General features: G+C 43.0%; 1 protein-coding gene across 5 annotated transcripts in view; it reads right to left on the bottom strand.

Moving 5' to 3' along the window:
• Nucleotides 1-3,120: 3,120 nt before the first annotated feature.
• MICAL3 (microtubule associated monooxygenase, calponin and LIM domain containing 3) overlaps nt 3,121-27,911 on the bottom strand; it is a 163,432-nt gene continuing 138,641 nt past the window's right edge. For 2 of the 5 annotated variants that reach the window (XM_042050251.1, XM_042050254.1), the window contains 8 exons: nt 27,643-27,693; nt 25,945-26,052; nt 25,128-25,221; nt 20,225-20,275; nt 11,588-11,653; nt 9,167-9,266; nt 8,144-8,217; nt 3,121-8,059 (listed from right to left, as the gene is read on the bottom strand). In XM_042050251.1, coding sequence (XP_041906185.1) covers nt 7,875-8,059; nt 8,144-8,217; nt 9,167-9,266; nt 11,588-11,653; nt 20,225-20,275; nt 25,128-25,221; nt 25,945-26,052; nt 27,643-27,693 — 729 coding nt within the window. In that variant the 3' untranslated portion in view covers nt 3,121-7,874. The remainder of the gene's footprint in view (nt 8,060-8,143; nt 8,218-9,166; nt 9,267-11,587; nt 11,654-20,224; nt 20,276-25,127; nt 25,222-25,944; nt 26,053-27,642; nt 27,694-27,911) is intronic. The other 3 variants (XM_042050253.1, XM_042050252.1, XM_042050255.1) reach the window with 3 other exon arrangements.

Genomic DNA, 27,911 nt, shown 5'->3' on the forward strand with positions numbered 1-27,911 from the left:
GCTTAAAATCACAGAACCAGTTAGGTTGGAAAAGACCTCTGAGGTCATCGACTCCAACCTGTGACCAAAGACCACTACATCAACCAGCCCATGGCACTGAGCACCACACCCAGGCTTTCCTTAAACACCTCTAGGGACAGCGACTCCACCAGCTCCCTGGGCAGCCCATTCCAATGTCTGATCACCTTTCTGGGAAGAAACTCCTGATGTCCAATCCGAACCGTGCCTGGTGCAGTTGAAGACTTTGTGCTCTCATTCTGTCACTTGCTGCCTGGGAGAAGAGGCCGGTCCCCACCTTGCTACAACCTCCTTTCAAGTATAGCAATACAGTCCTACTTCAACTAATTCCTATTTAATACAGCCTTACACTTCAACATAGCTGTTTAGAGCAGTGCTTACCCGGTATTCAGTACAGGTGTCCTTTCTGTCACACTTTTCTTCCTAACATGCCCAGTCACGGTGCCAATGCCACACTCAAGCTTTGGATTGCCCCACAGGGCGTGCCAAGGGTGCCTGATCTTAGGCTGCTTTTTGAAGTCCTGGGATCCTGAAGCAATTCTGATTTAGCTTTGAGTCACACCACCAGGTGGCTTCCCGCTAGGAAGGGTGTTGGGGGGAAAAATGACACACAAATACGTGATTTCAAGGAACTGAAGAGAAGTTTCTGTTTCCTCAGACTTAGCTTTGTCTTGGTAAGTCAGCACTGCCCCAAGCAGCCCCCCTCTGTCCCTTCTATCCAAAGTGTATTTCTTTCTTTTGAGAAATCGCTGTGGGTTTTTTAATACCTTTCTATTTCCAGTATCTGAGTAATATGGATTGTATATTTGTATAGAAAATGTGAATAATAAAAACGAGATGTTATCTTTTGCTTACAGAAAGCCACATGATTCCCATACCTGAGACATGCAGAAAAGCACCACACACTCAGCAGGTTAGGAAATACTAGTTTATCCACTTTCCTGGTGTCCACAGACATTCACACTGTTCCCAAGGTGCCAAGGCAAAATAGTGCTTTGTCTGGAGCTGATTTCTGGAGCAGGGTTTTTTTCCTTCCTTATTTTGAGTGCTGTGTAAAAGGGTGCAGGCTAAGGAAGGAGGCAACTCTTCCTCACATCCCTCAAGTAATATCTACAAAATGAAGCATGAGGCCCCCTTCTTCCCTGTGGCTCCGGGAGGAGATGCAGCCTCATGCCAGCACTGTTGCTTTCACCCATTACCACCTATAGGATCATGTTCCTGGTAACTGCTCCATTCCTGCTTAGGATTTAAAGCAGGAAGATACACTCAGGACTTGCTGGAATTCTTAAGAGATGCGTGGCCAGGTAGAATCCTTACAGGATTAGGTTTACATTCTCTGACATGCAGGACTTAAAAATTCAAATACTAATGTAGGCAGCAATTGCTAATTGCTGTCACAGCACTGATGGTGAGGACTTTTCAAAAAAAAACCCCTATAAAACATGAGGGAAGCCAGAATGGCAGGGGGTTGTAGGCATGACTTTCCCATAGCTGTTGTTCCTGACAAGTTACATTCATTGTCTTCAGCCAGGCCGAGTGCAGCCAGGAGGGCTGTAGAAGATAATATATATCGGCTGCTGCCAGAAAGAGGCTCTGCACGCTTCTCAATGAACCCACGGACATCCTCCTTCCTGCGCTCCCGAGGGCACACTCCCCCTCCCACCTCGGTAACTTCCGTGCTGTTCCTCACCTCTGCACGCAAGGCAAAGGGCTGGGGAGGGGCTGTGGTTCTGCGCCAAGGGGAACGGCGCAGGGTGGGTGGGGCAGCTTCGTGGGCATGGAATAGCACCTGTGGAAACGGTCAGAGGCTCCTGAAGGCTACTTTCATTATCAAGGGAAAAGGAAAGCAGCAGCTGCCACCAGGCTGGGCTCCTGGGGCAGGGTTTACTTGTTAGAAGATCCTTTTCTGGTGTAATTTCTTAGTCACGCGTAGCTAATCTGTGCAGGAGCACTTATCTCGGACGGCCAGCGTAGGTCTTCACCCAAGCAAGCAACAGATAAAAGTTCTCCCTAGACCTGTTGTTCCATCCACAGTTTACAAAACAGCCGAATGTCTTTGTTCCTAATTGAGATTGAGGACCAGCGAGTTTGCAGTGTACCCGTGAGGAAGTGTTGCAAGACTGGTCTCCTAAGCGATGGATGGGAGCCAACCTCCTGCGTTCCAGAGTCCAGCAGTCGCTTTCCAGATATCCATTTTTCTTTTGGCATCCAGTGAGAAATCCTCGGGGACTGGACTTTGGAGAGCAGAGAGATCCTCCATCCCTGGGTAACCACAGCTTTCTCCCACTACTATTTTTATTCCCACTACTATTTGGGAGCAAGAGACCAAAAGAACAGGAAGAATTACAAGGTTTGAAGCATACCCAACGAGCTGCTGCCCTAGTGAGCTGCACAATTGAGGCAGCAAGTGCTGTCACTCCTGCCACCTGCAGCACGGTCTGCCGGCCCAGCCTCCAGGCAAGGGGAAATCCAAGGCCTGTCATCCCTCCTGCTGCAGTAATAGGTTTCCTTTAATCACACCACCATAGGAACACCAGGGTTTATCCTTTGTTTTGAGAATGGTTGAGTGAACAAGAAAATAAAACACATTGTTTGGGATTTCCCCAGCTGGGATTTCCCCCAACATCCTGTGTGAAACCTCTGCTTCTTAAAAAAAAAAAAATTAAAAAAAAAAGTCAGCACAGAGGCATTCATGTAATTCTCCCATTATTTTACTGAATGCTGCTACAGCAGCATCAGATGTTCAGGCTGTAGCAGGCTAGTTCTGCAGGCTGAGGAAGTGAGCTTCAGCTACAGAAATGAAATCCTCGTTTCTACAATCCAGTTTATATTACCTTCATCCCTTCTTGGCCTTTTACTGTAACTGCTCTTCACAGAGAATCTGAAGAAACAATGTAGAGTATGTACATACACTGGGGGTGTATCATTGATATAAAGATATCAGATAATTCAGAGTGGCTGAGAGTGAGCCAGCAAAAGAGAAACTGAAGCCAGGCCCTTTAACACCCAGATTTATCTCTAGATCACCTCCTCTCAGCTCCTCATTAATCATCAACCAAGGGAGTGAGAGCAGAGGAAAGAAACGATAACGCCACCAACAAAAAAGAAAAAATAATTAATGACTTTATTTTTTTTTTTTTTTAGTTCAGTTGGCCATCTGAGGTGCTAAAATCTCAACACCAATGAAGCAAGTGTGCATAAAAACAAACAATAAAACACAACCAAATAGAAGAAAACAGGCTGGAACAGAGTTGGTTTTGTACAGGAAGGGTATCCGCTTTTCTGTTAACGCTCCATACATGCCAACCGTAAAAGCCTTGAACAATCTGAATATCAGAGTTCACTTTCATACAAAAGGGCAGATGCCAAAGCAACTCCCTTTGCCTGGATTAGACTTCACACACACATGCATGCACCCACAGATACAGAAGTATTTAAATTACTGCAATGCCATCAGAACATGGCATCCTCCCCTTCACATCTGCTTTTAGTGACATCCTCATCTGCCTGCTACCCTGCCTAGTACCTGCCAAGAAGTACTTGAATAATCCAAAAGCAGGAGCTTTTGGAAGGCTTCTCATCTCTGTTATTTTGCAGAGGTCAACAAGCCAGCGATCTCTTTTTCTGTGAACTATATACAGGCTGGTTTTTAGTATGCTTTAGAGCTCTCTTTCTTGCAGACAGTGACAACTGAAATTCCCATTGCAGCTTTTCAGTTTGTACACGGGAGATTTTACAATGCAACACCTCTCTCCTCCACTGGTGTGTGGTGTAAACACTTAATTGAAAACTCGTTTTAGAAGAATGTTAACCAAACAAGGTGTAGCTGCTCACAAAAGGGAACTGCCGGCTGCTCTAGATCATGCTGTCTAGACCACTTAGAATACTTCATAACGTTCAGGATTAGGATGTATAAAAATATTAAAACCCACCAGAGTGCACACAAATGTGGTGACTAGCTCTACACAAGCACCGTGTTCTAACAGAGGCCTAGGCTTTGCACAAAACTCAGATTCTTGACCGTGGGGGTAGCCCAAGGATCCACTGGTGCCTTTACATACAAACAAATATTTACAGAAAATGCAGAGACGGCGAGAGAAGGACAGACTTTTAAAACTTGCAGTTTGCTCTAAAATATGTTCAGCAATGTCGTTTATAACATGCCCTAGTGAGACCAGGGGGGATATTGGTTAACTGAAAGAAGGAATATGTCTGAAAGTTGGAGCTGAAATGTCTTATCACCTCCCCACACACTAGTTCTCTGAAGCTCAGAATTTTACAGGCAGCTGTGACTTTTAATGAGAATATGGTTAAAAGGAACAGAACAGTTAAAAAAAAAATGGTATTGTGAAAACAGCAGATTAGTTGTTCTGGCAGTCCTCACTCCCCCATCTCCATTTGCGTCCTGGGCGTTTCCTTCCAGGAGTTGGTATTCCCCTCCCTTCCCCGCAGGGGGCTGAAGTGCTTTGCCCCATCCTCAGTGTGCCCATTTCAAAACGAACGCGGGGCAGGTTCCAAGCTCGGCTCTCTTCCCACCTCCTGCCGGGATGAAGCGGCCAGCCCCGGGGCAGGACCATGTCACCTGTGGACAGACACCCTTTCGTGCCCACGTCTCGGGAGCTGAGGGTCTCTTTGCTCTCCTCACACGTGAAATGGACACATGTCACTGAATGCACACGGCTGGGTCACTGCTGCTGCCCACGTGGGCAGCGCAAAGAGCTAGAACATCCTGCTGGGATTCGGATACAAATAAGGAATCTTGTGCTCACAAGAGCCTTCTTCAGCTTCAAAAATACAAAATTTGAATTAAAAATATTCAGAGAGTAAAAAAACCCACTATCTGATATGCAAGTCATATTCTTAAAGTGCAACTGAACAGCAAATACAAGTTGTGCCTTTTACAACCATTTTGATATAAAAAGGCCTTTTAACATTCCCTTTTGTGTATTTTTAATCAATTTGTGTGTGCGATGTTAGCTCTTCGTTTTCATTCTTGCTGCTGGAGGATTTCAGCACAACCCAAAGAGTTTAGGGTTAGAATATGTGGGTTTTCTGTGCAGTAAGGTACTACACCCTCAAGTGGTATCACTCTTCAGCATTGCAAAGATCTGGCCAATGTCCCCCAGCATGAAAGGGAAAAGGAACCATCTGGTATTTCTTCCTCAGGACTTTTTTCTGTTCTACAGCTCACAGTCAATGACCTTTTATTACAAGTTAGATGTGGTCCATTATACCGAGTGCACTATAAAATGGACTGAGGTCAATTCTCTGCACAAGACAATTTACAGTAAACTTTCTATCCATCTTTCTTCCCTCCTCCTGTGCTCCAGCTTCCACTGGCCCCTCAAATGCAGACTTTGTAAACTACCATTGCCAACTACCATTTGACTCGGGCAGCAGGCCCCTGCACTGGCAAATGGGGGGAATTCTGTTTGTTGGACATCCTGTTGGTAAAGCCAACACTCGGGGATGCTGCTATGGCAGGTACCACTTGCTAACGTGCAGAGTTATGAAGTAGCACTGCAGCTGCCTGTCTGCTTGGTTTCACGAGTATCTGGATTTAATTTGTAATGCCTTAGCATAAAACACTAGGGGGAATAAAGGGAGAACACTTTGGGTGGAAAACACGTTTCCACCGTTAGCAACCAGCACTGCTCAGAGTCCCCGCGGACACTCCTACACATTCTCCCTCAGCCTGGGGTATTCTTCCAAGTCAGAGGTGAATTCAAATCATAGACCTTGACTTACAGGAGACCCCTCTGAAGGAAGTAGAGAGCCAACAGCAAGAAACCATGCAAACTTCTGTGCCGGGGCGAAAGACTGAAGGATGTTCAGCCCTGCTGGGGTGCCTCGCGCCAGCAGTGTAAATTCAAGCTGGAAGAGTCAGTACGCTGTACAAATGTGCTTGGGAGTGGGACACGCTCTCAAAGACATCAGGTCTTAGCAGGCTTAGCACTTCTTTAACAGGAAAAGAGCACAGTCAGCATCCCAAGGAGGGAAAACCTCTGAACACCATCATGTGAAGGATGGGATGCATCCCCAGTGCACGGTGCTGTTTCAGCTCTGCAGGATAAGTTAAGGACACGGTTTGCCCAGGGAGTCTGTCCAACAGGGAATGGTGCTGAGCTGCTCAGTGCTTATCCTGCTCATCGGTTATTGTGTGGTCAGGACCCTCCTGGCTGAAAAGCAGCAGATTCACTTACTGGGCCAAAAGGAGCTTCTTCCAACAGATGCAGCAGGAAATGGGCTATTTTTGTTTTCATGGAAATCCCTCTAACTGTATCCAGGAGTGTGAGGATCCCCTCTTTCAGTGAGAGAGAGTCATAAGCGATAGTTCTACCTCACAGTTTTGGCTTTCTTGTTATAAAAATGTAAAATTTAAATAAATATAGGTTTGTAAGTCCGAAAGAGAGAATCTGGGATGTGGAAGAAAAGGATGCTAAGAACACAAATAGATTCTTAAACTCCATGAGTGCACAGGATTTTTTCCTAAAGGAAAACTCCTAGGGCAGGATGCATCCATGGGTACATAAAGGCTGCCCTTGCTGTGAAGCAGGACCAATCTGCAGTAGTGTCTTTCTCTAACAGAGTTAAAACACTCCCTCCACAATCAAATATGTGTAACAATCAAATTATTAATAAGAACACTAATAAATAGCCACAGGTAACAATGTCCAGTAATTTTGAAGTGGAAGTTGTAGGATGCAGCAGGCACACACACCCATCACTCGTCCATTTTTTTCCTAAAAGATACAAAAATGAATCTTCTTTCAAGTATTAAAAAAATAAGTTAATTGACATAAAAGGGTCAAAGTGACTGAGGGCCCAGGCAGGTCTTAAGCTTCGTTTCCAATGTGCAAAAACAAAATACAGAGGAAAAAAAAAATAAAATAAAAACACTGAAAAGTCTTAATGGTGGTTCAGTCACTTAAGGGCTTCTCCCTTTTAGGGGCCTAATAACCAGGGAATGCTGCCTGGGAACACCCCTGCCCCAGCACACACTTACCACTGTCCCACAGCAGTATTTTCCAGTGTCAAAACAGTCACAATAAAAACAGAACATGGAAGCCCACCAGCCTCTGAGCTGTGGCCATGAAGACTAAGGCCAGCAGTAGCTGTCTCTCCAGTGTGTAGCAAAGCAGATGGGCATCTTCCCTCTCTCTTCTGCTCCCCTTGTTCCCCACAAGAAGATTTAGGAGGCTAAGGTAGGGAAAGAGTCCACTGATGCCCACTTCTCTCCAAAAACCAAGAGGCAGAGAGTTCCATCACACATAGTAGTATCTTCTCTGTCTTGCATTTCTTCATATCCATGAATAAGGGATCAACTGCAGATTTCTTTGGTGGGGAGGAAGACTAAAGCAAAGAAGGTGTTGCCCTGGGCTCCTGGAGCTCTCTCAGACAGCTGACTCCACTGCTACAGGCTGCTGTGGTTTTTCAGAGAGGGTTGCCACTTCCCTCCCTTTTATTAAAACTGGTGTAGAAAAACGGGAAAGGAACGGACTGCCTTAAATCCAGTGTAGTTAAGGGTACTTCTTCCCTTAACCTCCTTCCCCACACATGGATTATTCCCCCCTCCCTCCTGCCACACACACAAAAATACGGTCCATCGTACAGGACCTCAAGGAGACTCCACAGTCTCAACTCTTTTCTTCAACTTGGCTTGCAGACATGTAAAACTTAAGCTTCTGGAACCAACACACTTATCAAAAGGCTTCTGAGTACTTCAAACCAAATCCCTGCATGCTGTTGGACCCTTCGGAGGTTTCCCCTTCAACATCTTCCTATCCATGTAATTCTGGCAAACGCAGGGTAGGCCAACTGGACAACACAGACCAGCAGAGGTAAATGTGTTAAGCTCAGGACCAGTTCAAGCTAAAACCTTTGGAAAGCATGACTGCCTCCAGGTCCTTGTCTTCTTCTTTTTCTCGAAGCCGCTGCTCCTCAAGGAGAGCCACAAGAGAATCTCTCTGCTCCACTACTTCGAGCATTTCGTTCAGGATCCTCTTCTCCTCCGAGAGCTCCTCATCTGTCTTCAGATGATCTACAGAGATATCAAAAACTATCAGCATACACGAGGCTAGAAATACACACATAAAATCCATGAAATATTCCCTTTTGCTCGCACCTTCTACTGCCATCCTCTCACGGAGTTCCTGCTGCAGTCGACTCTGCCTGTCTTCCAGTTCTAGCTCCCGAGCACTGAAAGGGAAAGAGCAGAAATCCAAGTTCCAGGTATATTAAAATACTGCATACGTTGCTTCATATTCATTCTCAGTTTCTGCTCCCTCTCGAGATATCTGCTGTGCATTTTATCAATCTGGTTTGGAGCAACTCTTAAATAAGACATATAACTGTGTTTTTAAAAGATTTAATTGTGCTTTTAACATTTCGGGTTCTTTGCCTTCAGCTAGGAAGTGCAATGCCAAAAGAGGAGTGAACTAAATACAGAGCAGAGTCAAAGAGCAAATAAATCTGCAATACCTCTATGTATATCCCCTGCTACTTCCCATTCTAAAACCAAAGCTACTTATTAACAAATTACTTATTACTTAAGGACATGTCAGGCCATTGCAAACACCACCTTGGGACTTTTCTGCCACTAAGGCCATCAGCTTCCACTTTGCTGAGGTGAGCTGACACACTCCAAAACGAATTTCAGTGAATTTGCACAATGGCAACAGAAAAAACTCCCAATTTCATTAACAGGAAAACAGCTTTACCATCTGAGACCACGTGAGAGGCTCTGGGGTCTCACTACAGGCAGAAAAGAGGGCCACATGGCAAAGGTGACTGAATTAAATACTTTTGGCTATGCTTAGAAGCCAACTTTACTAAAACCAGAAGGAGTCACACATTATTTCTGCATTGCTCAAAAACACTTTCATAAACAGGATGTGTTTTATACAAGAACAGCATGGGAAGGGCTCACATACCTGTACTTCTGCATGTGCACAAATAATTGGGACTTTCATCCCTTACCACTATTATTCCTTCTTCTACCACTCCTCTGAAATGGACTTGGATTTCTGTCTCAGCCACGAATCAGCCTAAGAGGTTGCTGACCTCCTGCCCTTACAGGGATGACAATATTGACAGATCTTCCACTACTGTTTATAACAAAATCCCCCTTTTTTCCACATTCACTCACAATATCATCAGTTCAGACTCGTAGCGAACCAAGGCATTCTTCTCCTGCACCAGCTTGAACCACTCCTGCATCAGCTTTGGGTCATCCTTCTTACCCATGCCTGCCAAGAAAGAAACCTGGTAAATTTTCAGGTATGCCCTGCAATCCTTACAAGCCCAAACTGCAAAAACAACAATGGGGCAAAATGTGCAAAGAAAGCCGAGCAAGATGCTGCCAGAGCACTCCCAAGCCGGGTCCGTTCAGTTTGCCTACAGCACACAGTTGAGTAGAAGCCACCTCCAAAACAATTCTCTTCTCTTTGGAGCCTACTTTTTTTTTTGTTTCTGATATCCTTGTGATTACTTGTTTCTTCCTCACTCTTTCTGCGGAAAGCCCCAATTTCTACAAGTATTTAACTTTTCTTTCATTAGAAGAGTTTTATAAACGCTCATGCCAGCTACTTAAACATATGCTCATCAGAAAAGGATTCAATTGCCACTCCATGTGTTTTACCTTTATTTTCTTCAATTGCATGTCCTCAAGTTTTTCTTTTACTAGCCAAAATTAACATCTTGTCTCTTCTTCTTCCAACAGTTGAATAAAACTTTTCTGACTGCTCCTCCTAGCCACATATATCTATTCATCTTGAAGATCCCCCTGCACAGTGAACACAGAAACTAATTCTGCTGTACTGCATACCAGTGCTAGAAAGAAGAAGAACCCCCAAACACATTTGCTAATATGAAAGCAGAATAAAGAAACCTTGGGCCTTGACCACCTAGTACAGAACTCTTAGCTGGTCCTTCTATTTTAGAACGAACTCCTAAACTTACTCAACAGTCCACTGGTGAATCTTGTGTCTGTCAGGAGTCACGTGGAATAAACGCAGAATGCTGTTCCCAAAGCCTTCTGTTGGTATTTATCAAACACAGGAACTTACCAAGGAGGCTCCTCCTGGCAAGCTCTTGGTCTGGGCCACTTATTCCACACTGAACCACCTGCATATGATTGCTGTGATTTACATCAGACCCCATCAAGGCCAGTAGCAATGCTCCTGCCTGTGTGGAAGCAGAGTAAGGCCTCAAATCAAGCTCAACAGCACTTTTGGGTTGCTGCATCCCATCAGCTTGCACTGCACGTAACCTAGGCATCCCAAGGTAACTAACATCCCTGTCTCTGGTATTATGGATACGTGGTCTCTACATCAAGAACAAAAGCTCTCACATAGCCCAGCTAATGCTCAAATAATCAAGCAGCAAGCTTACTATTCAAACTCTATGACACAGACACATCACAAATACCACATTAATGGCGACTTAATTCCGACCCGTGCCCTGCCTCATCCTCAGCATGTCAGAGAAGCGCTGCCCTGGAGCTACACAACGGAGAGCCTACAACTCCTAGGAAGCTGCAGCTTGGGCTGCCTTTCACCTGCCTTTGCAAAGGTGTCATACCAGCCCCTTGGGGAATACCAGACCTGGCTGTACCACCCTAAGAGCCCCCGGCTCCGTGGACTTTATACCAGTGTGTTGCTCAGTTCCAAGCATTCCTTTCTGAGCATCTCTGCACAATATGCCCACGTGGCGACAGGAGAGGGAGACTGTACATGCAGATGTCCAGTGCTGTGGCGCCATGAAAACACTGGGAAGTCTCCCCTTCCTTTCCGATGCCAGGATGTATAGAAAACAAATGCCTCTAAGATAAAGCCAAAAACACAATGCTACTGACCTATGGAATACGTAAGTATATTTAAACAGCCAATGAGTAGAGGAAAAATGGGAGGATTGGAAAGGGAGCACTGACAACTGATGTGAGGGAGCACCATGGAAAGCAGATAAGTGGTTAGCAAAATTACACCATGAACACACAACCCCTTCCCCATGCCTTGGCAATGGAAACTCTACAGCAAACTCCATTTGGGATAGTTAAAGAATGCACTCAGCAAGACAGATGAGGGAAAACTAGTTTTACTTAAGGTCTGTTGGTTTTTAAAGTTCAAGGATGCTTTTCAAATCAGTCCTTATAAAGACACAGTATTCCTTTAATCCCTATAGGCTAATTAAAAGGCCGTATTTAAGGAAACAGATTGTAATCCCTTATCCCAACTTCCAAACATCTTTCAGGAGGAATAGAGAAATTGAAGCCACCAAATGAAAATAGAAACTTTTGAGTGTGACATTTCTGGTCCCAGAGCTGCTGCCCATTGTCCCTCCCAGTCACTGCACCTTCTCTTGCACAGCTGGGACTAGCAAAAGGGATACTGTACCTTTAACAACTTGCCACAGGCTCAGAGAAGCTGGTTACCAGGTAGCTACAGACAAGGTTGGTTTGGGGACACAGCAAGAAAAAAGGCTGGGGGCCTTGTGGTCACTAGCTGGCTAGTGCTGCTATGACAACCCAGCTGTGGTCAGGGAGGACACGGGGTGTGTGAGGTTACGTTACCTTCATGGGCACAGCAAGGGCAGAAGGAGAGAGGTCTACGACGTGGTGTCCCGGCATTGGGCTCAACTTCAATAGGACCAAACGAGGAAGAGGAAGAGGCAGGAGAGGAAGAGGAAGTTGGAAGTGGAACGGAAGAGGAGGAAAGGGGTGAAATAAAAGACAAGCAAAGGACAAAAAGCATAAGAGTGAGAAAGAAAGGAAACACAAGAAGAAAAGAAAAGAAAAAATACAAGAAATGGAGAAGCAGAAACAAGGGACACAGTCTACAGATGAATAATGTCCCTAATAAGCACAGATAACAGGTAAGAGGTAGACTGAGGTACTGGTGAACTCTTACTGAGCTGTACAAATACCAGGCAGGAGGTTACTGTTACTGCACTTTTCCTAAGGAACAGTTTTCAGTTGCAAGGTCTTTAATCGTGACCCAGAAGTCAGGATGAGTCAGACACGTATTTAACTTTTGCTGATAAATGTCAGATTTCAAGCAGGGTTACAGTAAGTCTCACCTGCATGCATAAGACACCAGCTGTAAGCAGCCACCCTACCTTAAAGCTCTATCAGGACCATGCTCTTATCACCGTGGCAGCATCCACTGATGGTAAAAGTGTCCTTTATAACGGAATAGAATGTCTTCAGACAGGGAACATCACAGGGAGAATCTGATTACCATGGAACCAGCCTGCCAGGATCTGCTGTGCCAAGTATGGTGAGTACACATGTACCCCACTGGATTCTTGTCCTTAGAGGGGAAAAGGCTTTTACACCTATAAAGTGATTCACATCAGGGTCTGCAGGGGCAGTGACCAAGTGAGGACTTTACAGAGTTAAACCAGTAAATTTAAAGCTCTCCCTTGATGTTTTCATTCCACAAAGCATTTTAAAGCTTACAAGTCCTGTTAGTATTGGTGACTTACTGAATCTTAATCATCTTTTCCATCAGCCATTGAAGGACAAACATTTCTCATCTCTCAAAAGGTTCAGCTGTTTTAACACCAAGAACTTGCTTTTCAGCTGTACTTAACATTACAGAGATAAACAGTAGGCAGTAACCAATGTCACTAATAGTTACAGGAGAACATGCACCAGGGAGATGATGAACTCTGAAATGTCAGAGCTACCAGAGTGGAACACTTACTGGGCTCAGGGCACAGCTGCATTTATAGAAAGGAGGCATTTCTGTCTTGGGAAAAGGCATAAACTCCACAACAACAGTATGATAAGAATAACACTCATTTTGGAGAAGTCAGCAGAGTTTGATGTTTGTGGTTCAGAGAAAGCTCTACACAATTAGAGTACCAGTGAACTGGGAAGGCTTTAGAAGGGACCATCACAGAACTAGACCAGCACATGGAGGACACACTGGAGCTAGAGGGAGAGCACACCAGCTTCAGAGCCCGTGACTAAGCAGCATGGCTTTCTCAGAAGAAGAAACCTCTGTACTGGAAGCAGGAAGGGGCAACATTAGGAGAGGTGCCACAGATGGCCATAGGGCAGTTACAAATGAAGCATTGTACCAACAATAGTTGAGACAGTACCAGAAGATTAATTACAGTTGTTCTGAATTTTCCAATTTCTTCATTTAAAATAGAAAAATACTAAGGATTTTTTTCCTACAACTGCCATTTCACAGAGACCAGGTTACAAAAGCAAAAACAAACAAGAAAAACCCCAGACCACAAAGTTATGGTGAAGAATATGCTTCCACACAAAGCAGAGCTTTTAGTGCATATGTGTTAAGCATTTTTTATTTCCCATCCTATCTTATTCCAAATTAATTCTTCTGTATAAGCTTTAATACTCTAACTTGGTCTAACCACTATTTTGAGGGTGGTCGGGAGATGGAGATTTAACTGTACAGAAAAATCTGCTTCTTTCAGGGTTTGCGATTTCATTCAGAACTGGGGTTTGACAAATTTCAAGCCATGGACATAGAGACTTGGTGAGGAACTTCCAGTTTTCCGTATTTGAGCTGAAAATAAATACCCAGTATGTGAAAATGTCATTCATCTAATTGTAAAATGGCCACAAACTACTAGCTTTTGTCATCAGTGAGCAAGTGGTCTGATACTAGGAGAGGATCCCATCCTTGATCTCCAGTAAAAAGCCCCAGGGATTACACAGCACCTGACTAATATGGAGCTCACTCCCCACAACTGTATTTTCCTCCCTTGCTCTTAGTTATCTTCCCACTTCTGTCTAAAGAAAATCTGTCCTTGAATCAAGTTACAAAGTCCATGGTATCTACACTAGTCCTGCTACTAGAAAAGTCAACATGTTTTTTTAGTAAGATAATAAACATAACCTTTGCAACTAAGATCCTTTGCAGCTACTCTAGATGTAAATTACAGTTAATTACATCAGTGAATACAGGTAATGATCATTACAATTACTTTGGAAACAACTGCTGTCTAAAACAGGATGATCAGCAAGGCTTTAGAAAGTGTTCCTTATGTATTGGAGGTTCTTAACAGCAAGAACAAAGTGCAACCTGAAAACTTACTTCCCATGGTTCTCCTAACCTTATTTCATGGCTTAGTGCTCCAAAAGCTATTACCAATCCTACAGTAAATAGTATTATTATAGTGTTGTTTAGAGAAGAGAAATCACCACCTCCTAGTCTCATTAAATTATAAATAGGATCATCACTGCAAGACAATTTTTCTGGATGTGGTGCCAGGGCCAGAGAGGAAAAAACCCACTCGTTGTGCAAATTAAAAAAAACTCAACAAACCTAACCCCCTTCCTGTTTAAGTCTCCTTCACCACCAATATACTGACACAGGTCTTCATCCACAACAAAAAAGAGTGCTGCTGGCAGCAGCAACACCTGCTGATGCAGTTTGTTTGGAATGAGCTGAAGGGCAAGAGAAGAACCATTTCTGTGACAATTCCCTTCTTAGGTTCCCCCTTATGCTGCCAGCAAGTCTAAGGTGTGGCTATAGCTTCTGGAGAGAAAATTACCATTTTTCTTCACCAGAGGGATAGAGCTGCCAACAGACTGTGTTAGTCACGAGCTGCTCCCTTTTAATGCCACAGGCCAGCTCTTCTTGTGTGTGGCAGCAGAGCTCAGCAGTCCAAGCTGCCGGCAAGCTGGAGCATGGTTTGGAGGCAGGAGCTGCAGCTCGTTAAGGAAAGGAGCATGCCCCAGTTCCTGAGCACACTGAACAGTCTTGAGAGGCAGAAGCTCTGCCTTGCACATCCCATCTATAAAGTGACTGCAATTACCTTGCTTCTGTGTAAAAAAGCCAAAAGAATGACCTTGTTTGTCACAGTACTCTTGAGAGATTGCAAACTTTGCTACAGTTGTGGAAACCAAGAGCCAGGTCAAGAATAAATACCATAGCTTCAAAAGCCTCTTCAAAACAAGGACCAGAAATTGTATTGCCACTATGAAAATACACCTTCATTTTCACTGTACACTGCTCTTTGTTACAGAAGCTACACTGGACTGTTGCATTCTTTTCTAATCTTTATTTACCTGTTGATTAAAGAGAAATTCTTCTTGGTTTTGTCCTTTTCCTCTCTCACTCCATATTACTTCTTCACAATCAGAAGCACAGTGGTCAAAATGATCGATCAGGGGGAAGAGAGCACAGCACAAAGTTTGGGGTGGCAGACCCCATTATCCCCAGCTACAGCTCACACTGATCCCCTTCACTGTTTGCCCCTGTTTTTTGATATGACAGCTGTGATGATTTCTGGAAGTGGTGAGTCATTTCAAGTTAAATTTACTTGAACAGATATACCACAGACCAAGTGGTATCATGACCTTGGCAAGCTTTGCATCCAAAGATTTTGATTTCTATACTGCTGACTAATCATGGTGGTTTGGAAAACAGCAACACTGGCCAGGAAATCCAGCTCTGAGGCCAGTCTCAGTTCTACTGAATCGTTGTGTGGCACTTGCCCTCACAAGCTAAAAGCGTGACACTTTGGAAACTTACTCTACTAACAAACTTCATCCCTCACTTATCAGGAATACTAAAAGCTCTAATTTTAAATCAGTGCTTAAAATATGGATCAGTCCAAAAGAGATCAGTAAGTCAAACTGCACTGATCATAGTAAATTGTCCTCTTTTCCACCCTTAAAAAAAATCGGGTTATGGTCAGAAACCCAAGTACTGAAAAATAAAGCATTCCAACTTTACTATTTGGTGAAGTTGTTCAACAGCAGCATTGTTAAAAACCAAGGATTCAGAAAGCCAACTCTTGGAGAATAGCATCCACAGAACTGCAGGTCGAGAGCAAGGATTCTGACAAATATCCCACAAGCACATCACTCAGCACGTCTGACTGAACAGTTTATTAAATCTGGGTCAAACTCAATATCCTCTAAAAAGCACAACCACTAGAAGAAACCTGGGGAAAACTCACAGACTGCATGGATTGTCATGCAAACTGAACCACTTTTATTTATCCAGCAGAAGGGGGTGGGGGAAGGCAGGGAAGGGAAGGAAAAAAATAGGGAAAGCAATAGTTGGAGCAGAACACACACACAAATGACTCCACAGAAGTCTTCTGCTCCTACTAGACCTTGAGGCACTTCGAAATGCAATCAGAATGAATACAGTCCTGCACTGACCCTGTCTCCCAAGACTGTTGTCTTGGTGTGCAGAAAGAAGCAGGTAAATGGCAATTGCCTAACAAGTACTGGTATTTAACAAGTTCTGCTTATCAAGTGCTCTTTCCTGCTCAAAGTTTACAGCAAAGAAAACATGCTACCAATTCAAAAACAGGTGCAGACTGCGAAAACAGTGTTTGTCTTACAACTCCACTCCCCTTCCAGGAGAGCTGTGTTTGCCAATCACAAGAAATAGGACGGATTCCTCTTGAATATATCAGACTCCAGCCTTGCAGAGTCAGACCTGCAAGACTTTAAAGGATGTAGTAAGCTCAAATATTTTAAAAACGTTAATAAAAAGTGAAGTTGTTGTAGAATGTGCTTTAAACAGAGTACAAAGATTTTTAAAAACCCAAACAATTGCACTTCCCTGCCCTGTTTACCTGATGTTCGTAAGGCTCTTGTCAAGAAGGGAGAACATGAGTCTGAAATCAACACTATCAAATGGACCAGCTCTCTTCCCTACATCCTTCTTGCCTCTCTTGGCATACCCCTGCCAAGAACAAAGCAAGATGGGAGTGTGTGGCTGTTTACTTAATGATTCCCTGTTGGGTGCAAGGAAAAGGAAGCTGCTCACTTGAATGAAGAGGAAACAACGGAGGTACTTTCCAGAGGCAGACAAGGAGCAAACTGGGACAAGGAGTCAGTGGGTTGGGAGGCTGGGACTAAGGAGGCAAGGTGACTAATGGAGAACAAACAAAGGAGAGGGGGAAAAAAGGGGAAGGGGTGAAAGGAGAAGGCAGACTTGAGAAGAGGGCAGGACCTAACATTTTCCAGACAAATAATGCTGGGCAGAAGAGGGAGCAGAGCCCAAAAAATTTTTGGAAGAAGTCCAAAGGCTGGGATTTAGACTGTGGAGACTGTGTCAGTAGGAAGACCAGAGCAGGAGTAGCTAGTGGAGAGGAATAGGAGGTCTGAGGGGTAGAATTCTAGGATTTCTTTGTCAAGATTAAAATTAAATGCCTGAGAAGGAGAAACTGGGACTGAGAATGACAATGGAAGTGGGGTAAGGAGCTCTGGATGAAGTAAGACAGGATCAGGACAAGGACTGTCTGAAAAGAAGGAATAAAAGGACAAAGAGTATATATCCACCAGACCACTGCAATCTTCCACTGTCTGGCTCAGAATCCATATTTTCAAGTCTCACTATTCCACAGCTGCCAACAAACAGCTATAAAATCACTGATTGTGTCCCCTTTCCTCTCCATAAGGATCTACAGAGAAGATGACAACCTAGTGTTGCTACCAGTTATTCCATAAGGACATGAGACCGCTGTCTGTGGTGGATCCGAAGGTTTTTAATCTGTTGATATATCAACATAATATAAAGTCTTCATTTCAGTTGACTTTGCAACTTTTGCAATGTTCTTTTAACAACACCATGCACACAATATACACACAGGAATAATTACTCAGAATTGAAATGCGACCATCTGTAGCGTGAAATGAAACATCTGCGTTACAGCAACGGTACAAAACATTTCAGAACAGGAAGAGAGGATTATGACATCTGAGCAGAGCAAGGGAGCTAGTTAAGACAGCAATCTGTAATCCTACACAATGCAAGTTGACCAGGATGGCAGAAGTTACCGCTCTCCTTGCAGAAGTTGTTGCGCAATCTGTAACAACTAAATATTACCAGTTTACAGATAACTTTCCCAAGTACTTTGCAAGTTTTGTTAATCTTCTAGGACAGCATGACTAGAGTCATGCCCATGCCTCAGAGACACGGGTTGCCAATAGAATCCAAGCTGCTTGCAGTGCTCAGCAGGACCTCCAGGGATTTTAATGGCACTCCACCCAGATGCACATCCTGCACAGACATGTTAATCTCGAAGCTGAGCTCTGTATCTGCTGCTTGAGGTGACAAGTATCACCACAGCAATGTATCCGTTCTGGCAAAAGTGTTCTGGCAGCCCCAAAAGCAAATATAAAGCAAATTACAGAGGCAATAAAATAATACTATAAAGCCACGTACTCCAGGCTATACTGGCTCACTGCATTTAAAGGGATACTGCCCGACATAGTTTTTTAAAATTTGTTTTGAAAACAGTATTTTTGAGGTGAGCAGAAATTTGATAAGAGTTTTAAGATGTACCAACTGTTTTTAAAAACACGTGAATATTCACTCTTGACTGTTGGAAGCCCAAGTGACTGAGTCACCATATGAATAAAAGCAGCCTGTTCAAAAATGACCACTCTGAGGTGACTGAGCTCAGAGAAACAGAAAAAGCAAACACGCAGAGAGATAAACAGTGAATTCCATTTCCAATTAAGATTTTTCTGCAACACAACAATTTTTTGAAGTGACAGTGTCCCTTTAAGTGAAGATTATTTTGCTTTTCTTAAAGCCACTATTAGTGATTTGGATGGGATCGCTGTCTCTAAAGAGGCATTAGGAGCAGAGGTAGGAGGAGGGAGAGGTGTAGTGGAGATAGCATTAAATAGGGATAAGGGTCTGTTAAGTGTAATTCAGCATCAACCCTTTTACAGCTCCTACTCTATGCACATATGGGTATGGGCCAGCCCTGGTGGATAAAACCATGAAGAGGGTTTCAAAGTCTCTCTGCAGGAGATACCCCAGGAAAGAATGCCAGAGGGACTGAACAATGAGTGAAGCACAGGGCTAGCAGAGGACTATCACATCAAAATTAGCACAGGGGAACTGGGCAACAAATTAGGTTGACTAAGAAGGAAAGTTTTCCATTCTGAAACTTGCACTTGGGTGGATATTCTTAACTCAGGTGGATGTTCTTCAATAAAAGTCTATTGTGCCATGAGTAATTCACAACAGATAGGTACAGGTAGATATTATGTGGGACAACCTCCCTGAGCAGGAGAAAAAAAATGGCAGTTAAAAACCCGGGAAAGATTGTGTTTGAAGGATCAAATGCAGAACACAATGAAATCAGGGAAGACTTCCAGTGATGTGTCTTGGATCAGGCCTAGAGAGTGTGGATCTCTCCCTCTGCAGAGCTGGTCTGCAGTGCAGTCCCTCAAAAAAACACAACTTAGAACGAGCAAGTTCATACTCTGAAAGAAACTAAACGAGACCCTCAGATAACAAGGCAACTGAGCAGAGTTTGCTTTCTCCTGGATCTGCTGACAGACAGATGTGTTCACTTCATAAGAACAGATTTTGGGTGGTTAAACTAGCAAAGGAAATTTTAATTTTCAAAATAGGCAAATGCTAAACAAAAGTTAATCACCTACTAAGGGACTTGGGAAGTAACATTAATTAAAGCAAAGGCAGAACCATGGTATAGAGCGATGACCAGATTCGCAAGTGAAAATGAGAACTAAACACTGTAATGTGTGTTTAGCACTAAATGGGGTATTAAAGCAATAGCATAGCAAGCAGCTTAATAGCTGTGTAATGATGCAAACCGGACTGCTTGGAAACTAACGGCAGATTCCAGCAAAAATGACTGGAATTCTTAACAGCAGATTCTTTTCTAACCTTATAGTAAGACAAAACAAGAAAGAAGATATCTGTCATCTGCAAGTGTTTTCAAAGTCCCTTGAGGGAGCATTTTCATTTTGTTAGATCAACAACACACTCTGGCTTTTTGGAAGGAAAAAAATGATCCTCAGAAGGGCAAGACGGAGGCAATAGCATGACTAATCCTTGACAGTGCTGTTTGCTCTTGCTGTCCCCCTTAAAATTCTTTCCTAAAGAAAATTTCAGTGATAAGTTGTACGTTTCAAAGGAGAAGCAAAAAACCAAAATGACCTTCCACTGCTAACTGGGAAGGTGGCTGGAATGAAAACAGTAAGCGAATTTTGAAAAAAAAAAATCAGCACTGTGAAAAATAGAAGAGGGAGCCTTACACATGGTTTGTGGAACATGCCAGGATCTCCTCCTCCTGAGCTGGAAAAGGGGTTCTGCTATCATCAGTCATGTGCAAGGGCTGTTTCTTCTTGTTTGTGAGCCAAGGATGGGAGAAGTAGGTGAAGGGAGGGGTGGGGAGGAGTGTCAGCAGGGTTAGTGTCAGCAGGAGGTTCAGCCATACATACCACCCAGATGCAAGTCGATGAGGTCACTGTAATAAGACTCTCCCCAATAGTCTACAACAAGGAATTGGTGAAGACAGAGTTATTGAGTCAGATACCCACCCTAGCCCCATACAATCAAAGCAATATATGAGAGAGACATAGAAACAAAGAAAAGGGCAAACAGGAGACAGGCAGCTACACGTGGGCACACACATATATACAAACACTATACGTCTGTCTTTCTCTGTAGATATACATATATGTACACACACACACACAAATATATCACAAACATATATATTGGGAAGATGAAGAGAAAATTTCCAGCAGGCAGGCAAGGACTCCCGAGGGGAAAAATCAAGAAGTTTACACAGAGACACTTCACCTATTTGTGTTTGCAGCAGTACCTGTCACTGATGTCTCTCCTGTTCTTGCTGAGAAAAGCAGAATTAATCCTGTTGCTTTGGAGCTGAGCAATATGTCAGAAGGAAACAGTGTAATTTCTTAGGACAGCTACAGGAAAGGTGTAAGGGTTGATTTCTTGGAGGTGGGTGAGTGGAGGATGGTGTATGGCACACAGGTGGAAGGCACTGAGTGAGTGCTGACATGAATGGCAAACACTCAGGCGTAGGAAGATGGGATTGTGTGTTCTTGCTAATGCAGTCTCTGTGCCAGGCAAGAACTGCACAGCAGCTTTCAGGACAGAGATGTGCATTTCCACAGCTGCTAGAGACAAGTGCACCATGAGTCTAGCACTGTGGAACATTTCGTTGGGAGGAGACAGATGGAAACACTGAGAGCAATATTTCTCACTGCATAGGATTCATTTGATGTAAAGAGGGGGCTCTTAAACTTTTCAGTATTGATCTGACAGTAGATGTTTTCCAAGCTCTTAAAAACAACTGTCAAGGTTTATGCTAAAGGGAATAAAAGAAAGGTTCTGGAAATTTCTGATTTGACATCTCTTTAAGTTAATAATTGAAAAAAAGAAAAATTCACAGAGGAAATTAAAGTCATTAGCATGTCCAAACAGGCGAATGCACTATAATACAAAGTACTGTTGCATTAGTAATATTATATTACATTAATTAACTCATCCAAGGTGTCTCTTGGGACACCACAAAAAACTGAGAAAATTCTTCACTGAGATCCTACTTTACCACTGTAGTGAAATACCATGGTGCAATAGGAAGGGGGGAGGGAGGGAAGGAAAACAAGGAATGACAGTAGCTTAGACCACCTGTGTATGACAAACTTGCCCCTGGAACAGAGCTTACACTGCCACTTGAAATAGAGTTTACCCTCCTAATCATTCATTCTTGCTATGAATGCAACTATCAAAGGCTGAGATTTTCAAAGATAATCACAGAGAACATATTAAGGCAATTAAGTAATCATAGGTTGTGAGATTTTCTGAATCAGAAATGAAATGTTAGACTGAGCATTCAGCTTTTGAAAGAATAAAAGACCAACTGTGCCATGCCTGAGGCTGAGCTAATTTTAAAAAGTAAAAGACAAGGAGGTGGCCAACAAGGTACAATTATTTTGTCAGAATTAAAGTTGATGGTGACATCCAAAACATTTCTGAGTTTGATTAGTTGAAGAGCAAGTACCACCCTGTAAGTATTCCAACTTCACAAACAGCAGATAATGTGTGAAATTCCTGGAAAGAATATTGAGCTGCCTCTATCTATTGCTAGGATCTAAAGCTATAACCTCTCAGGAAGACAGCAGGGCATCACTGTGAAGAATTTATTGAGAGTCTTCTCAGTGTAAGTTACTTGCCAGTAACATATTAAGGATGATGCAAAGTGGATAGAAAGTAGAAACAAAACTATTCTAAGTAAAGAAATTTTTATCTAGAGAACTGGTTTTGTTCTTACCAGTCAAACTGAAAAACCCTTTTTTTCTACAAATGGAAAGTGGTCCAGAGCTGAGAGATCTGAGGAATTAAAGTTAGTGGAAGACCTCTACAAAAGAAAAATTTGCAATTCTTTACAGACAGGAAAGATGACTAAAGCAATATGCTAGAAGATGATAAACTACATAGAGAAGTAGTTCAGATGGTCTTGTCTGTCTTTTTCTGTAACAGAAAAAGAAAAGAATCATTGCAAGTTACAGAATTGTGTTTCTTCTGTCTGGATTTTTAAGTAGTAAGAAACTACCATTAACATTACCCAAAACCTCATATTTAAATGCTAACCAATAAGTGATTTTTTCTTTCCCTACAGGGAGGGAACCTGAAAAACCCACTCATTATGGAGCCTAATACATTGTCCCTGAACAGTTAATACTGGCTGCTGTCTATGGAAAAGCCATTATTTTGATGCTGTACTGCAATCCTTCTCTATTTATGTGGACAAACTAAGTGCACAGCAGACATACCTCGCAAGCTCCCCCATTTTTTCTCCTTGTACAACCTCATAAAGAGATTTTTTTTTTTTTGGATGGCAACACCACTTTACACACTGCATTTCCCTTTTTGAACTTTTGTTTTCATGGTTTCATTAGGGGAGAGACTGATCAGAGACAAGAGCAGGACTCCTCACCTTTACACAGCAGCCCTTGCTGAATGTAGTGGTCACCGTTAGGTCACAATGCAGATGACAGAAAAATGATGCTTCCCTCTCGAATAATTAGTGGATATTGCAGGCAGAAATTAACTGTATTTAAGGAATGTGATGCCACAGATCTCAAAAAGAAGGAATTCAGTTACTTTATTGCAAACATATGTAAAATGTCTGGAAAAGAGAAAGCTGAGGGGAAACCTTATTGCTCTCTAAACCTCTGGAAAGGAGGTTGTAGCCAGATGGGGGTCAGTCTCTTCTCCCAAGTAACAAGCAACACAACAAGAGGAAATGGCCTACAGTTGTACCAGGGCAGGTTTAGATTGGATATTAGGAAACACTTCTTCATGGAAAGGTTTGTCAAGCCCTGCAACAGGTTGCCCAGGGCAGGAGTGGAGTCCCCACCCTGCAGGTATTTAAAAGAGGTGTGGATGTGGCATTTTAGGAACGTGGTTTAGTGGTGGGCTTGGCAGTGTTGGGTTCATGGTTGGACTCATGACCTTAAAGTTCTTTTCCAACCTAAATGATTCTATGGCCATGCAAGAGTACCTGAAGGGGTGAAGCACGGAATTGATTTATAATCTTGTGTTTCAGTCAACACAGATTAGAATATGGTTGGGGTTTTTTTTCCACCCCAACGAATGTGTTTCTGGCTGATCTCCTGAAATAAGGGGAAGAGTTGAGGATGGTAAATTCTTTATGCCAGAGTTAAGCTTCTGCAAAGATAATGTATGACCTGTTGACAGAAACATTTAGCAAGAGCAAGGCACACCCTAGAGACTTCCTGAAGAAAAGATCCCTTTTGCAAAGCAGGACCCACAATTTCACAGCTCTGCTAGGAAATTCACAAATACACAAGCTCATCTCAGACTGCTTCCATTTGGGAGAGCTGGGAGTGAGAAGCTATTTTTTCAAAGGTTTAATTCTGCAGTCTCCCATTATACTATCTTACTCTTGGTGATATTCTGTCCTCTCTGAATGTGCTCTAGGCATTTTGTGATTCTTCAGTGAGAAAACTCTATCATGAATAATATTTTCTCAGCTGCTAAGATTTTCCACTTGTGCTGGTATGCCTTACATGAAAGTCATTCAGCAGCTCAATAATCAAGATGGACTTCCAGATGAAAAGAAGGAAAATGAAAAGAACCATCAGAAACAATGGAGGTGGGTTTAGTAAGTGCAGTAACTGGCAGGCCAGAGAACAGAGTGGGGCCACACAGGAACAGACAGCATAAGGAAGGAGGCAGCTCCGCAAACACAGGGGTTTGCACAAGGCTATTTTTTTGATCCCACAAATGAAAAAGCCTGATCATAAACATATTGAAGTCCTCAAGATTGTTCTTCACACCTGTAGTGCCTATTTGCTTTGGTAAGCACTCAGTCCTGCTTCTTTGGCACACCCTTACAGAGCACCAGACATACCTAATTCTGGCTGAGTAGTAATTGGCAGGAAGTCACAACTTACTTTTTCTCGGGTGCACCCTCACTGCTTAACCAAGCTCCATTTTCAGAGGCGTAGATGTGGCTCTTCAAGCAACAAGCAAACATTTTCCAAACACCTGTTCCACTCTTGCCATTTCTGAACTCTGCCCCTTGTAATCAGGTACATAATCCTGGCCTTGTCAGGTACACGCACACTGCATTTGCCTGTTGGATATTTGACTCCTTGCAAATTGAGGATTTTTTTTCCAAATCATTATACTACTATCAGCATTACCTGAACCAGGTATTCCTCCACTCGTATGCTTGCCAGATCAGATGATACTCATTTAATTTAAGTACACACAACATTTCTCCAGCAGCTTGACATGGATACCTTTCAGGACACGTGTGCATTTCTGCTCTGCACAACTTTGTCAGAAGTAGCCAGTGTGCTGGGCTGTGCAGTGAGGAAGATGTTCTGTGATGGTCCCTTGTAAGGACACTACCTTGATAATCCAACACAATAGAGAAAGCACACACAGTTTCACAATTATTTCCTTAACAGGCAAACAGGGTTGTCTTACTGTGACAACTTTGTGTGAATGGTGGCTAGGAAACCTCTGCAATTTTCTAGCTGTAGGATCCAGTGGTATGCAGAAACAGTCAGCCATTATTAGTAGCTGGAGAATTACCTCCTACACCTCAAATAAAGGTAAGTGAACTAAGTCTCTGCCAACAGGGAAGCTGCAGAATTAGAAGAAACACAGGAAAAACAAGGCCTCAAAAAGAGAGCAGAAAAGGGAGAACGGATTCACATTGGGCTCAGTCTCTAGGCTATAATGGTCCAATGGCCTCTAAAATCCAAACAGCTATGGATTACTGCACAAGCACTTGATAAGAAAACATGGAAAACCAAACCAAGTTGTGATGGATACCTGCTTCTCCTCGAAGGGCCTTCTCCACAGCAACTCCCCTCTCCTCAAGTTGCCTCTGCTTCTCTTCCACTTGTTCCAACTGCCGCTGGATAATCTGTTCAGAGGAGAATGGAGCAGAACCTCACCAAAGCAATTCTCTTGCTCTATCTGCAGCACACATCCAGCACTAAGAGACTTCAGTCAAATTTGCCTTTTCAAAACCAAGTATTTGTATTCAACAATAATCCCCTGCTTCAACAGCAAGCATCACAGATTCTGGTGACAACATACTCCTCACCCTGTTACATCCTAACCCCTAAATTTGCAAACACCTTGATATTCACTCATTTGCTACAACTCCTATCACCTTCCTGAACACTGAACTGAGAGGTGATGCTATTCAGTCAGCTGAGCCCCTGCCCTGAGTTTTTGACAAATCCCATCACCTATAGATGATGTTAACAGTTTTCCAGCAGATTCTCTGGTAATTAAAGGTTCATTTGATAACACTTCACCCACCAGCATAAACTAGCAAAGCAATCAATGATAGGTGAAGCTCCATCAGGCATTATCTGTGTATCACTGTTCCTTTCAGTGCATCTCCAGCTAGAAAGGTGTTACAGGCATTATTTTTCTCCCTGTAAAACCCTCATGATAGGTTCCTGCCATTCTTCACTTCTCTGTGGCATGACATGAAATTTGAAAGAGGGGGCAGGAGCAGGAACACTCCCGTAGAAAGAGAGGATTCTGTTCTGACACCCTCAGAGGAATGTCAGGATCAGGGTGCTTTCACACAGAGGTGAGTGTGTGCCATGACAAGAGGCTTGTGAGACGCTACCTGAGCTCTGTGTAACCTCTTTAGCTCCTCCTGCTTGGCTTGTCTGCGGGCAGCTTTCTGCACTCGCCGCGTCAGCTTGGCATTCAGCTCCTCTTCTGTGTAGGCCCTCTGAAGGAAGGAAAAACAGCAGCAGATCTTATTTACATGCTCAGAGATATGGGGGCAGGGATGACCATTTTCTCTTCCAAAAATCTCAGAAGGGAGGTGTTCTGTCTTTGCCATGGTTGTGTCAAAAGTCAAGCTTCTGTAGGCAAAGGTGTTCACAGTGCAGTGAGCAACAATTTCAGGATCAAATCAGGAGTGAAGAAGCATTTAAGCCAGCTGCAAAGCTGTGATTTTATATAACATCCCACCCCTGCCTTCCACCACTATATGAAACATCTTCCCAAAGATCAAATCAGTTTTTATTCTCAGTAACTTTCATTTCTCAATAAATTTAGCCAAATGGATTTAGATAAATCAGTGAGTACCATAGAGAGGGTTCATCTTGATGGGGTCCCCTTGATTTCATTTCAAAAGAGGATAAAGGCTTGTCTACATGTACAGTGACAGCAGTGTAAGCTAAGAAATTATTATAGGCTAGTGTAGAATATTACACCACCAGAAGCCATCCAAAAGGGGAAAAGCTATGTTTATAGAAATAGAAAGGTATTTACTCTTCTGTCAGTGAAACTAGTTTAAGAATATGTCTTTCTAACACTACTGAAATTTGGTTTACAATCTTACCAGATACATTAGTTGGATATATTGTAGCCTAGAAAGGCTTTCTCTCAAAGAGTTTTGAGAGTGTCAAAAAAACTTCACAACTGCACTAAGTAAACTACAGCGAAGAAAAAGCCTCTTTTCTCATGTACATGTATGTAAGCCTTAAGGGACTGCTGTAAACATGTGTCTTCCACTTCTGGAAGGAGATCTCCTCTGTAGATGGTCAATTTCAAGAACAGAATGTTATGTCAGGCCACCCTGAAATTTGCTTTATCTAGTTATTGTACTGCCACGTTGGTCAGTCTGCCTCTGTTGATGGTTCTCAGTGAACAGAGTTTAAGGCAGGATTACAGCTTAATTAAAAATCCCTCAGGTAGGTCATTGGCAAGCACCATTGTTAAAGCTTCAAGAAGCTCATGCCTTACTCTTTCTTTTTTTAAAGCACAAAATCCACAATGGTACTCAAATCAGAAGGTAAAGTGACAGAGCATGTGGCCTTCCTATCCCCTGTAACACTGTTGTGACTGTAAAGACAAGACAATAAGAATTTCAGAAAGCAGCAACTTCTGCCTTGATTTTAGCTTGATACAGAATTCCACTAAGATTTGAGGGAACCCAGCAATTTTGAAAGCTGCTGATTAAAGTGTGATGATTCCTTTGACCTCACATTCTAAGTATCAAAAAAGAAGAATATGCAAACATATTTAAGTGCCTTGGAAACCAATTTGTTCTGAAGCTCACAGATCATCCACATCACGGTACAGTGGTGCACTGATAAACGCATGCATTCCAACCAGACATTTCGGAGCTTAATGCATTTTTGGGACACATCCTCTACAAAGAACTTGCTGCCCATGTCTGCTAACATCTCAGGCATGCACAGTCAGTGTTGATGTTAGTGCACATGTGATGGGGAGCTATGGATTCAATGGGTTAATGGAGAGGGGGACATGCAATGCAACAATGGCCAGCTAGTGGGAATGGAGACACTACCTTTGACGAGTATGATCTCTTGAATGCCAAGGCGTGTGGTACATAGATCGACTTTAAAGGGGGAATGGTAAAGGGAAAAAAATAAAAAAGAAACGTACAAAATGAAGCAAAATCAGTTCAACATTGAAAACAGATGCACAGTAATAAAACAAAGTGGTTTTTACAAGAAACAAAATTGTGCAAATGCTGAACGTGACCCAGACTGATGAAGCACAATGGAACTTCTGGCTACAAAATCAAGTTTCTAGCACTTTTCTGAAGGCAATTAG

Source organism: Corvus kubaryi, unplaced genomic scaffold (genome assembly GCF_017639235.1).
Source record: "Corvus kubaryi isolate FWS band 111438036 unplaced genomic scaffold, C.kubaryi_AGA036_p1.0 72, whole genome shotgun sequence".
NCBI lineage: Eukaryota > Metazoa > Chordata > Aves > Passeriformes > Corvidae > Corvus > Corvus kubaryi.